The sequence below is a fragment of the Dromiciops gliroides genome, chromosome 3, assembly GCF_019393635.1.
Source record: "Dromiciops gliroides isolate mDroGli1 chromosome 3, mDroGli1.pri, whole genome shotgun sequence".
Taxonomy (NCBI): Eukaryota; Metazoa; Chordata; class Mammalia; order Microbiotheria; family Microbiotheriidae; genus Dromiciops; species Dromiciops gliroides.
In genome coordinates, this window is record NC_057863.1 from 428,146,164 (window position 1) to 428,159,665 (window position 13,502).

A 13,502-nucleotide genomic window follows, 5' to 3' on the forward strand; every position below is an offset into this window, starting at 1 on the left:
TTCACTCTTTTGCTAGATAAAAGTAACTTTTCTGTTACTCTTTGATCACTGAAGCAGTATTGAGCTCTTTTCGCTAAGAGCAACTTTAAGCCTAGGACTTGAAGAGGTTTCCAGATCTTCTTTTTAGGTTAGGCAGTGAGGCAGATTGACACTCTTCCAATGAAAATCAGTTTCTTTAAATCTGGGATCTGTAAAGTAAGGGACAAAGCAGGCAAGTGTTTGAGGCATATACTCTCTCAAGATGTAAATGATATGGGGCAGCTAGGTGGTGCAGTGGATAAAATACCAGCCCTGGATTCCGGAGGACCTGAGTTCAAATCCAGTCTCAGACATTTGATACATACTAGCTGTGTGACCCTGGGCAAGTCACTTAACCCTTATTGCCCTGCCTCCCCCCCCCCCAAAGTGTAGATGATTCTCACTCCCAAACCCACAGTAGAGGACTCCTCCTTTATACTAATCTGCTCTTTCAAACAGCAATTCTCTCCAATTAAATCAGTTCTCAGTTTCAACTCTAGTACCTGTCAGTTTCTCAGCTCCATCAGCTTCTGTGTTCTTTTTCTGATGTCACAACTTCTGCAAGCAATTTTTCTTGTCAGCTTCTTGAAGTCTTTTCAAGGTGAATTCTTAACTTGCTTCTGATCTGATCTGGCTTCTAATGTCTCAAATCAGGGGCTTCTTGTGTGTAATGACCCATCTCTAACTTAGATTAAGAAACTCCAAATCAATATTTCTGTCAGATATAGTAGTTATTATACAATATTTGCAGACTCCCCAAACAATTCTTTTTTTCTTTCATCTTTATTTTATTTTTATTTTTAATTTTTCTCAATTACATGTAAAGAAATTGTTTGAATTCCAATTTTTTCTCCCATCCTCCCATCCCTCCCTCCTCCCAAGGCCAGCAAGCAATTTGATATAGGTTATACATTTCAGTCATGTTAAATATATTTCCACCTTAATGAGAACAAAAGGAAAAAAATGTGAGAGAGAATAAACAAGAACAATAAGAAAAAAGCAACAACAAAAGTAAAAACATTATGCTTCAGTCTGCCTTTAGATGCCATGGCTCTTTTTCTGAATGTGGAGAGTATTTTCTACCATAAGTCTTTGGCATTGTCTTGGATCATTGTTTTGGTGAGAAGAGTTAAGTCTATCACAGTTGATCATCATACAATGTTGTTGATACTGTGTACAATGTTCCCTTGGTTCTGCTCATTTCACTTAGCATCAATTCATATAAGTCTTTCTAGGTTTTTCTGAAATCCATCTGCTTATCATTTCTTACATTACAATGGTATTCTATTACATTCATATACCACAACTTGTTTAGCTATTCCCCAGTTAATGGGCATCCCCTCAATTTCCAATTCTTTGCTATCACAAAAAGAACAGCTATAAATATTTTGTACATGTGGGTCATTTTTTTATGATCTCTTTGGGATATAGTCCTAGTAGTCATATTGCTGGGTCAAATGGTATGTACAGTTTTTTTTTGTTGTTTGTTTTGTTTTTAAAAAATTTTTGCAGGGCAATGAGGGTTAAGTGACTTGCCCAGGGTCACACAGCTAGTAAGTATCAAGTGTCTGAGGCCAAATTTGAACTCAGGTCCTCCTGAATCCAGGGCTGGTGCTTTATCCACTGTGCCACCTAGCTGCCCAGTATGCACAGTTTTAAAGCCCTTTGGGCATGGTTCCAAATTGCTCTCCAGAATGGTTGGCTCAGTTCACAGTTCCACCAACAGAGCATTAGCGTTCCAATTTTCCCACATCTTCTCCAACATTTATCTTTTTCCTTTTCTTGTCATATTAGACAATTGGATAGGTGTGAGGTGGTACCTCAGAGTAGTTTTAATTTGCATTTCTCTAATCAGTAGTGATTGAAAACACATGGCTGTAGTAGACAGCTTTCATTTCTTCATCTGAAAACTGCCTGTTCATATCCTTTGACCATTTCTCAATTGAGGAATGACTTGTATTCTTATATATTTGATTCAGTTCTCTACATATTTTAGACATGAGGCCTTTATCAGAAACACTATCTATAAAAATTGTTTCCTGGCGCTCTGCTTTCCTTCTAATTTTGTTTGCATTGGTTTTGCCCAAACCATTCTTTGATGAAAATTTGGTTATTTAGTCAGTCAACAACCATCTACTGTGTTCACTATGTACCAGGCAATATGATAAGCACTGGGGATACAAATAAAGGTTTACACACAGTTCTTGTGCTCATAGTCCAGAGAGCTCATATCCCACATTTGAATATGAGCCGTCAATACATTTATCTTAAGTGCTGCTTTCTATCTGGTCCAAAGAATTCCCCTAGCTGTTCTCTGTGTTTCTTGCACTGATTTCCTTTTATAACCCTTTCACATACAAAAGGGACAGTCAGTGCTTACATAAGAATTGTTCTAAGAACAGTTGGAATGGTCTGGTGTAGTGGATAGAGAGCTGGAAATCTGGAGGATCTGGCTTCAAGTCCTACCTCTGACACACATGCCTTAGTAAAATTACTTAAGCTCTCAGCTCCCTAGGCCTTGGGAAGAACAAGACATCCCTTTTTTCCAGACCAGCACCCACATTCATTACTTAGAAGTAACTCTTAAGTAGATATGACTTGGCCACTGCTTCTGCAGGTGCTATAGTCCTTGCTTGCTCAGAAGCCACAGTTACTGAAAATGCAGAAAACAAAATTCTCAATACCAAAGTCTTTGACTTTGTCAAAAGTTCAACATAAGCAACGAAGAAGGCTTTATAAGTGGAAATGACATTAAAAAAGAAACATTACCATTTGATGTGCTACTCTGCTGTACCCAAAGGACCATGGGACTTTCCCTTCTGATTTGCAGCTGAAGTCTCCTCTAGAGGTTCTCTCTGGAACATAAACTTCTAGGGAGCAAGGACTGTCTTAATTTTTTATTTTATCCCTAACACTCAGCACAGTGCTCATTCATTCATGCATGCATTCTTGCATGTATGCACTCATTCATTCATTCATTCATTCATTCATTCATTCATTCATTCATTCATTCATTCATTGTTAGAGGTAGTTTCCTTACTGGGAGTTCCTGATGCCAGTGAAATAACAGGTCCTGACAAAAAAAAAAGTTGTATGAAATCATATTCCAAACATAAGATATCCAAGACAGATAAACTCTTGCCAAGACTATTGTAAATATGGAGCTATCATCTGCTTCCCACATTTTCTCTAAAGACATATAATAATTTTAATTATCTCTATATATTCCTGGGACATATTAGCAGTGCTCTTTTAGCTGAAATGGGATATTTTAAAATCTTTAACACTACAGGAACCGTCAGGAATATTCATGCTATGGTAAGGGAAACTAGGGATTCCTTTAATGCTCTAGAAAAGAAAATTGGTTTCTTAAGTATTTCCTAAGGGTCGAAGGATCCTTTTGTGTGTTTTTTTCCAGAAAACTATTACATACAAATATTCACCTGCATAGCAAAATCATCGCAACATAAGCAGCTTTTCACAAAAACTTTATAAACCAATTCACATAGTATGGTATCAAATAATCTTAAACCAAAGGACACACAATTGTTAAATTTATCTTGTAATCCCAGGTGCATGATGAAATATAGTTCAGTACCAAAGTAGACTTTGCATTGTACCTGTGGGCAAGACTCAAAGTCTTGTATTTTAATGATATTACTTTCTGAGAAAATGTAAACAAATACAAGAACTGCACGTATTTCATCTAGATCTAATATCTTTCATTCTAGTATATGATGGCTTTATACATCTCAAAATGGGTTACAACAAAAACCTGGTAATAAAACTATTCTCTCTGGAATTCAAAGACCTGAGTTTAAATTTCACCTCTGGCTCTACTTGTGTGACCTTAGGCCAGTCACTTAACTTCTTTGTGGCTCAGTTTCTTTTTGTGTAAAATGAGAGGTTTGGATTAGATGGTTGCTGAGCCTGAGCTTCCAATTCTACAATCTGTGATCCCCTGATCCCTGTTTTGGGCCCTCTGACAACAAACAACCAGTTGCAAGGGCACGAGTCTATCTGGGAATACCAATATTTTTGTTTTGTTTTGTTTTTTTATATGAAGGCAAACTGTTGCATTCAAATTTGCACACTTTTTTTTTTTTGGTCTTTTCCCATGTGTGGTAGGACCCTTTCAAAAATAGAACGTGACAGTTCCTTTTTGGTGGTGCTCAGTAGTGCCTGCCCTAAGCAAAATTGTGAAGTAGGAAAATTCATTCTTGTCCCCTTCCCAACTTTCCTTTCAGTAACTTCTTTCTTTTCTAGGTATCTCTCCCTGGACCCTCCATATGCTGCCTCTTTGTTGCTCAGAATCTCTCCCTACAATGTAACCAGTCATCTCCAAAATCTCTGGGAGGTACCCCATGCTCCAAACCTTTCACTCCTTGCTCTTTCTTATCAAAATTTTATTTTGCTCCATTCCCTTTAGGCCAACTGTCAGGTTAGAAAGCAAGCTGATAGACTAATCCCCACAATGTGATTGATAACTGTTCAATATGTTACCTCAACAGAGATGTATGCATTTTAATAAGACTCTTGGAGATGTAAAGCCTTAACCCAAAGGAATGAGTCTCTAATGACAGACTTTTAGGCACAGTGACAGAGAGATTGGGGTAACATTTGGGGATAGGGCAATCTTTCCCTTTCTTTTCAAATAATACCGCATATGTTATCTCTTACATTCTTTTCCTATGGGTAAAGTCATTCCTGTTAAGATTGTGTGGCAGAAAAATGAACTTTCTCCTCAATTTGATTCAGTAAACATTTATTTAACACCTGCTATATGCAAAACACTGGATATACAAAGAATTAAAAAAAAAACCCTAAAAACAATTCTTGCCTTTAAGAAGCTTATATTTTACTGGGGTAATAAAAACAATCTAAGATAGCTGGCTGAGAAGTTTGTCTTTTGTTCTAGAGGCAATAAGAGGCAGCAGAATGCAACAGAAAGGTATAAGATCTGGACTGAGGCCCTGCACTTGAACCCTGGCTTGGTTAGTTATCTATATTGTATTATATTACCTTGGGAAAATCAATTACTCTCTCCAGGCCTTGGTTTCTTCATCTTTAAAACTGACTCACTGGATTACATGACCTCACAGATCCCTTCCAGTTCTAATATAATCCAATAGGGAGACTCCAAAGTAGTGAAGTAAAAAGCATCATCATTAGAACTGTGTTTTAAGTATACAGTTATCCCTTCCACATCTTGATTTTGCTATATCTCAGCTCAGCATAAGAAATTAGATGAGAATTTTGGGGGAGTTTTGCAGAAGTGGCAGGCTACACTCAAAGGTCAGTAGATGACACAGAAAAAGTTTAGAAACTCAGAAATGCATAAAATATATGTAAAGTATTATATAATATAAACATATTTTATCTTTTAATCCCATAATATTTCAGACTCCTCTGGTATGGAAGGTCAAAAAATATAACACAGATTTTCCAGATCTCAATGGCATTGTGCACCTTAAGCCCTGCAATGTGGAAAGGATATCTATTAATTTGGCAGCTGTGTGGAAGATGAATGGGAGAAGGGAGAAACTACAATCAGGGAGACCATTCGGAAGGCTACTGCAATAGTGGGGGGGGGAGGGATGGAGGAGCTAGGATGGTGGCCTGAGAGAATGCAGAGAAGTGATAGAAGGAATGGATCTGAGGTTTGTGGAGGTAAAGTTAAAACTTGGCAACTAATTGGATATTCAAATTGAGAGAAAGAGGAGTCCAGCAAGACCCAGGCTGTAAATGTATGTCACATGAAAGCTGTCTTTGCCCTCAAAAGAAATAGGGATATTTGGAGAAGGGCAAAGATGAGTTCTGTTTTATGCACTCTGAAGTTGATATCCGTATCTCATTTTTTCTCTCCACATTTCATCCAAAATGAACTATTCTTGGAGAGTTTAGAAAACCTGATATAATGTGGGAAAGTAAAATGGTGATTCAAATGGGGACAAGTGGGTATGTTTGCCTTAGGAAAAAAAAAGGAAAATTGCTCCTTAAATAGACCTAAAATCCTATTCCTACTCCTCCTAGTTTGGAGTTTTCTTTGGATTTTTTAAAAGGCCATTCCAGTAAAGCCCAAGCTTCTACTAAACTATAAAGGCATGTTTACTATTTGAAGTTCAGCAGTGTGGAGAAACATCTCTTACTAAGATCTGACCACTAAGGTGATTAAATTTTCTAGCCATGGCAACTAATGGGGACTAGTATTAAGGCCTGGATGGCCTGTCGAAGGACTATCCCCTCCAAAAATCATGACTGCTGAAGGAATGAAGGATCTGTCTTCCCAGGTGCTCTGATCAACCTAGAGAAATCTTCTTTGCTTAATAGTTTACTGTATGGTTAAGAGTGTATTTTGTCGAAAGGCCTGGACTTGATATTATCGTTAAGACAAATTTAATTAGAGCTAAAACAACAGGAGGACTGTAAGCCTAAAAATATGAAGGTAGGAGCATTTGGTGAGGCTGGAATGTCAACCCCTCCCTATCACTTCTCTTCCTACTTTCTCTGCTTACTGCTCACTCGGAGCAGGAATTTAAGGTTCTTGACCAGAGGGAGCAGCTACCAGAACAGCTGAAAAGTTGGGGAACTCCCCCCTCCCCAAACACAGCATATTTTTTTAAATGGGGTCTCGGCTTGACGATGGGGGCAAGGGAATGTCTGCACCCTCGCTTCTGCCTTTCTCGCGCCTGGGTTCTAGATTGGAGACCCGGACCCCATCTCTTAACTAGGCTGATGGGGGTGATGCGGGTCAGGAGAGGCAGGGACTCGAAAGGCGAGGCGGAGGGGGGGGGGGCGGGGGAAGGGGAGGGAGAAGGGAAAGAGTCGAACGAGGAGGAGATCCCAGCCTCTTGAGGGGAGGGGCACCATCTGCGACGTTCTGCCGGGAGCTGCTGTCAGAGGAGTGGGAGTGATGGTGCGGGCGTGAGAGGGGTGGGGGGAAGGTTCCGGGAGCGACCAACCCACTCTCTGGGAAGCGACACTCGAGAACAACCTCCCGCCCCCGTGCTTCTGCCCCGGGTGTTTCGCTGCGGGTGGCATGGGAGCCGAGCCTTCTCTGTCACTCTGGGGGAGCAAAAGGGGGCGGGAGACTAGAAAACGAAAAATGAACTTGACCCTAGCTCTGCTTTGGAATCCCCCTCCTCTCCCAAGGGTCCTGGAGTCCCCCTGCTGAGCAATATTGGGCAGGAATGGGGCCAAGCCCCGGAGGGAGGGCACGAGGCTCCCCCTCCCTCCGCCCCTATCGAGTTGGGGAGGAGGGTTGAGGGTGGGAGCCGTGTTGCTCTTGCAGTTTCTCCTCCGGCCGCCGAGGGGCGCTGGGAAGATAGATCAGGTGACCTGGGTGCGCGCCTGGGGGTGGGGGGGGTTGCGAGAAGCTGCCTCGTTTTGGGCCGGCCGGGAGACGCTGAGCCGCCGCCGCCGCCGCTGCCGCCGCCACACCTAGTGGAGGAGCCGGGGAAGGCGGCTCGGAGCTGGGGGGGTGGGGTGGAGAGGAGAGCCGGGGGTGGGGACGGAAGGACGGGCGGACAGGAAGGTAGGCGGGCAGGCAGCGGGAACCGGTGAACGGCAGCCGGGGGAAGGGATCCTGAGGCGGTGGCGGCAGCGGCGAGAGCAGCAGCAGCAGCAGCTCACACAGCAGCAGCAGCCGCGGCGGCGGCTCCCGTGCTCACCGGCCGGCGGGGCTGGGGCGGGCGGGCCATGGGCGCACTCTCCTGAGGCGGAGGTCCAGGGCGGGCGGGGAAGGGAGGAAGCCGAGAGCGAGCGAACGGGAGGACACGGAGCGAGGGAGGGAGCGCGGAGGCCGCGGGCCGCTGTCTGGGGAGCGGGGTCGGCGGCGGCACCACCATGTCGCGCTCGGTGCTGCAGCCCAGTCAGCAGAAGCTGGCGGAGAAGCTCACCATCCTCAACGACCGCGGCATCGGCATGCTCACCCGCCTCTACAACATCAAGAAGGTATGGACGGCCGAGGCTCCGGGGCTGCTGCGGGCGGCGGCGGCGGCGGGCGGCTGGGAACGTCAGCGGCAGCCGGGGCCGCCGCCGCCGCCGCCCGGGGAGGGCTGAGCTGGGCCGGGATGAGGCGAAAGACCGGGAGGGGGAGGCGGCTCGGGGGAGGGAGGCCTGAAGGACGCTTCCAAGGGGAGAAACTCCCCCGCCCCCAGCCTGGAGTCAGGGTTGGGCCCCGGCGCGGCCTAACTGCGGAGTCCGGGGCGCTCACCTCTGCCGCTGTCCCGGCCCCCGCAGCCTGGGGAAGAAAGCCTCCAGAAGCCATTTCCCCGCTCGCCCCGGGGAGCCGGGATCGGGCTGCGAGAAGGGGAGTCCCCTCCCCCCACCCCCAAAGCGGCTTCTCTTCCCCAGCGCTGCGGTGGGGGCGGGGTGACCGGGACTGGGAATGAGCTCGACAGGAAAGGGCTGGAGGGTGGGGATGCTGGGGGAAGACAGGGAAACTTGCTTGTTCTGGAACTGCGGCAGCCACACGAGAAATGCGTGGGGTGTGGGGGTGGGGTGGGCAGAAAGGCCCGGGAGATCCCACCTGATAGCCCCCAATGTTCCAGTCATTCCTGGCATTTGGGGAGGGGGTGGAAGGGAAGAAGGATGGGAAAGGAAATGGCTCACCGGATGACCCTCACCCAGCCTAACTGCCAGTTTCTCCTAGGCTGCTAAGTAATGGCCTTTTGAGAGGGTGTTAACATCTTAGGAAGATTTCATTTTTGAAGGTAGGGAGGAGGGAGAAGTGAGGGTGGAACTAATTTTCTCCTAATACTTAGGAGTTGTGACTCACTAGAACAGGAATAACAACCTTAACCTTGCTTCTCCTGCCACCTTCCTTTCCCCTCCAACTTAGACACATTTGGAGAACCCTAGGTTCGTGTCTATGTGTGTGGGTTTTTTTTTTTAATAGACCGCTCTTAAAAGTTTACTGTGTCTCTGAATCAAAATCTGCAACTGTGTTACCCACTATTACTACTAAATATTCTTTGATGTTTGGACTAGCTTCTACCCATTGCTTTGATGTCATCAAAAAGCCCAGGAAAGGCAGGTTGGCCCTGTAGTTTAATAAAAACAGTTTTTAAAGCTTCAGGTAGCTTTTTGTTTTTACCCACAGCATTATACTTTAGATATTCCAGAAGAAACAAACCAAAATAATTCCTTCTTTTTGGAAACAACTCAAGTTTGCCAATTTAGATTGAAGAATAACCTGTGTGGGAATCAGTTATTTCAGTTCCTAGTATTTGGATTATATGCATACTTGGTTTCAGACTTTTATTACTATTTGCCTCAGGATTATTTGTTAATTTTAAATACTGTCAGTCTTAGACTCGTTTTCCCCAAGAATTAATGATATTGAGATAAACATTTTAACCTGTTTAAATTTTAATTAAAAAAGATGATTCTATAACTAATTTCATAATGGTTTTTTTTAAAGGGCATAAAAGAGTCTTGGTGAGAATTGCTTATATTGGAATGTTCACATGTGTCTAAAAGCAATCTTCAACATGTGTATACCAGTTGGCTATCTTTGAAATCTAATGGATCAAGGGTTCTTAAGTAGGGTTAGAGTTATAGGTTTATCAGTAGCTTTCAGGAGGCATATGAACTCGATTGAGAAAAAATTAGATCTTTCGATTAGTTTGCTTTGTAAACCTACCTAAAAACATTCTGAGACGTGATCCATAGACTTCTAGACAGCTAAAGACATGTATGATACAGAAAAAGTTAAGAACTCCTGTGAGTATAAGTAAGCAGTAACAAATCTTTGTTAATGACTTTTGTTAAAATTTGTCACAAGGATATCTCAAAGTAGAACTTGGATTAAAAATGCTAATTTATTATAAAAGTAAATTTATGTAAGTCAGGGATAATTTAATATTAAAGTCCATGGTATGCATTCTATATTGAACTGAATTTTTTGTGGAATCTTACAGGTGTTCATAAGAAACTTGGGTATTGGTTTTAGAAGTCAGAAGAAATAGCAAGTCAAACATTACTAGAAGGTACTAGACATGTGGTATTGTGGTTAAAGGAAATGGTCTTGATGGTTTCTAAAAGAGGAAGTAAGAGTAACTAGCATTAAAAGTGATTTGGCTTATAGAAATTCTTAGTGTTCTATAAACATTTTTACATTAAATTTAGACTAACGTTTTCTTATTTTCACAAATGAAACATTAGTAAACTAAATTATATATATTTTAAATGCTTACATTACAAATTTTATAACTCGTTACTTAACTAAGAAGTACTGATACATTTATTGTTGAGAAGCTTGTTGAAGTGATAAAATTCAGAATATGTAAGATCATGTATTATGTATTTTGAATTATTACTAAAGGAAGTACAGTTATAGTTTTATTTTTATTTGTTTTTATTTCATTATCTCTTGTACAAAATTATTGCTTTGGATTGTGCAGTGATTGCATTTTGGTTTTCTGTCATTGATTAATATCATTATGTGAATGCAAGTATGTCATGTGGAATTTTCATCTCTTAGTCCATCAAATTGTTTATAATTCTCTGCCAGCAAGTGGCTGAAATGCTTAAAAAAGAAAATCCTTCCAAAATATGAAGGAAATAATTTACTCGCTTGACAATTACTTAACTTTTTTTGGTCTCATAGTTTATACTCATCAAATAAGATTTGTAATGTAGATTTGGAAATAAATTGTTACCACATTCTTAAGTATTGATAAATTTGATGTATTGAGCTGAAAAGTGGACTTAATAACATTACAACTTGAAGTTGGTTCTGGAATATCATTTCAGCAAGGCTATTAAATTAGAAAAATAGTATCTATAGGAAGATAAACTTTCTTTACAAATTGTCTTAGACACTAAAAAACACTATGCTTCTCTGTATGCAACATTAATGATGGATGAAATTTGATTTCTAAAGAAAATTTCATCATTTTGAAATGTGAGAAAACTCTTCCTTAAAGTCCTGATATGCTTCTTCTTGAAATGGAAATGTGACCCATGACTCATGGAAAACTATTCCAGTAGCACATCAACTCTGACAGATCCTACTTACTAAACTAGAAAGATCTATCACATACAGGCCTACCATTTTGCTGACTGTACGTCTGGTTATCTGATAATTAACTTAGCTAAGGTTGAAGAAGCTCATCAACAGAGAGATGGCAGCTGGGTGTTGAATTTTTTTTTAGCCACTGAAACTCATTAAAGCAAATAAGAGTTGCAGTTTGCTTTGGTGGAAGGAATGAAACTACACTGATGAAATCATGTATTATTTAAATGTTGTTTTCAGTAAGGAAATCAGAAGGAAGCTAGCATGTATAGATGTACACACACAGACACAAAGACACAGCCTCCCCCCCCCCCCAAACCCTCCAGCACTTATAAAACTCGGGGGAGGGGGGAGAATGACATAACATTTTAAGTCATTCCTTCATGTGCTAAAAGGATACACAATTACCTGTAAGGTCCTTTCTGGCGCTCAAATTTCATTCTTCTCATTTCATTCTTAAGGTTAAACTGAGACTCAAATAAGTTTGATGTAACTGGCATCTTTTCTCATTGCCAACCATGTTTCCTCATCTATTAAATGACGAAAATAACCTGCCCCCTGCTTTCTTCATAGAGTTGCTGTGAGGATCAAATGAGATAGAGAAAGTGAAAGAGAAAGACTAGAAAGTGGACCATCATTTTATTAGTGTAGGAAACTCCCACGTGAGGAAACTTCTATGAAAGTAGGCCAGCCCCTTTCTGCAACTTAAAGTCTTAGAAAGTTACCTAGAGCACTGAGAAGTTAAGTAACTTAGTTGTTCAGGGTCACATACAGTTGATCTGGTGTCAGTTCCTCCTGGAACTTGAACCCAAGTCTTACCAGTTTTATGTCTGCTATATATTACTTCCTCTACTATATGGGAAAACACTTTAAATATTATAGAACGCTTTATAAATATAAGGCAGTCATTTTGTTTAGGAGTTTCATCAAGTTTAAGGCAACTCGGTGTTTGGAAAGTGTTGAAACTACACCTGTTCCTTCCACACTTTTCTCTCTTAAGAAAGAAATTGAGTAAACTCTCCAAACCAACTAAAAGACTTTCCTCCCTCCCCAACCCTCCCCCAGTCCCATAGCTTTGTTTTCTTTCCTGTTTTTTTATTCTGTTGTTATTGTAATTGCAATACTCCCACTACAAAAAAGGGCTAGTTTATACAGCTACATATTTTCCCTTAAGAGTTCATTTGTTGTGGGCAGCTAGGTGGGGCAGTGGATAAAGCACCAGCCCTGGATTCAGGAGGACCTGAGTTCAAATCTGACCTCAGACACTTGACACTTACTAGCTGTGTGACCCTGGGCAAGTCACTTAACCCTCACTGCCTTGCCAAACCCCCCCCCCCCCAAAAAAAAAGTTCATTTGTTGCCTCAGCTAAATTAAGGAGTAATAGAAAGGGACTAAAATCTCAAGCATTGATGTAATTGAGGGTTCTTTAACTAGGTTTATTTAACTATGAGCCAATCTTTATAATTTGTTATTTTCCCTTCCTATCTTAACTTTAATCTGTCAAAGAGTAATACATTTTGCCCATTTTTTAGTACTGTGCTTCCCTAGTGAAAAAAATGAAGAACAGCAGCAAAATAAAATAGAATTTCTCATTCCTTATTTGGGATAGAAAAAAGAAGATAAGTTTGTGCAGGAATAATACAAAGATGTAGAAACCAGACCGTATTCTTTCCTTGCTAGTTTCTTCTTTGGGGGGCGGGGACCGGGGAGCAGAGGAGAGGTGTGAGAGAAATGAATGGATGGAGTTGTTTGTAGAGGATATATAGTATTGTATCTCAGCAACAACACTTTTGTTAAGACTGCATTGGTTCCGCTTTTTATGGGCCTATCTTCACTACTGGTAATGTGCTGTGCACAGGTAGAATATTTATGTGAGAATTTCTTGAAGATAGAATTAGTTACCATAGACTGAAGAAAATAATGTCTTCATAAATTTGAAACCCCAAATATATTTTTCCTTTAATAAATCATCTTATAAAAATCATAACTAAGATTTTTTTTAAAAAAATCATGTTCTTTAAAAAAAAATGGGTATTTTTTCTGTTTATACTGAATGAATTAGACTAAGTAAAGAAGAGGAGTAAAGATGATGATGAGGAGTGAATAATTCTTTTTAAAATATATTATTGATTTTATTAAATATTTACTATTTACATGTAAAAATTTTTTAATATTCATTTAAAAATGTTTTTTTGAGTTCCAAATTCTCTCCCTTTAGTTCCTCCCCCATCCATTGAGAAGGCAATATATTAGTTATATATGTGAAGTCACGCAAAACATTTCTATATTAACCATGTTGCAAAAGAAAAAATACAAACAAAAATAAAGTTAAAAAAGTAAGCTTCAGTCTGCACTCCCAGTTTAGTTCATTAGTTTTCTTTCTGGAGGTGGATAGCATTTTCCATCATTGGTACTTTGGAATTGTCTTGGATTGTTGGATCAGAGTAGCGAAGTTTTTCACAG

The 13,502-nt window shown here is 40.9% G+C and overlaps 1 protein-coding gene across 4 annotated transcripts in view; it reads left to right on the forward strand.

Annotated features, from left to right (window-relative positions):
* The first annotated feature begins 7,749 nt into the window (after window positions 1-7,749).
* The window catches only part of NCKAP1 (NCK associated protein 1), a 128,748-nt gene continuing 122,995 nt past the window's right edge, over window positions 7,750-13,502 (forward strand). For all 4 annotated transcript variants that reach the window (XM_043992592.1, XM_043992593.1, XM_043992594.1 and 1 more), the window contains exon 1: window positions 7,750-7,971. In XM_043992592.1, the coding sequence (XP_043848527.1) occupies window positions 7,864-7,971 (108 nt within the window). In that variant the 5' untranslated portion in view covers window positions 7,750-7,863. The remainder of the gene's footprint in view (window positions 7,972-13,502) is intronic.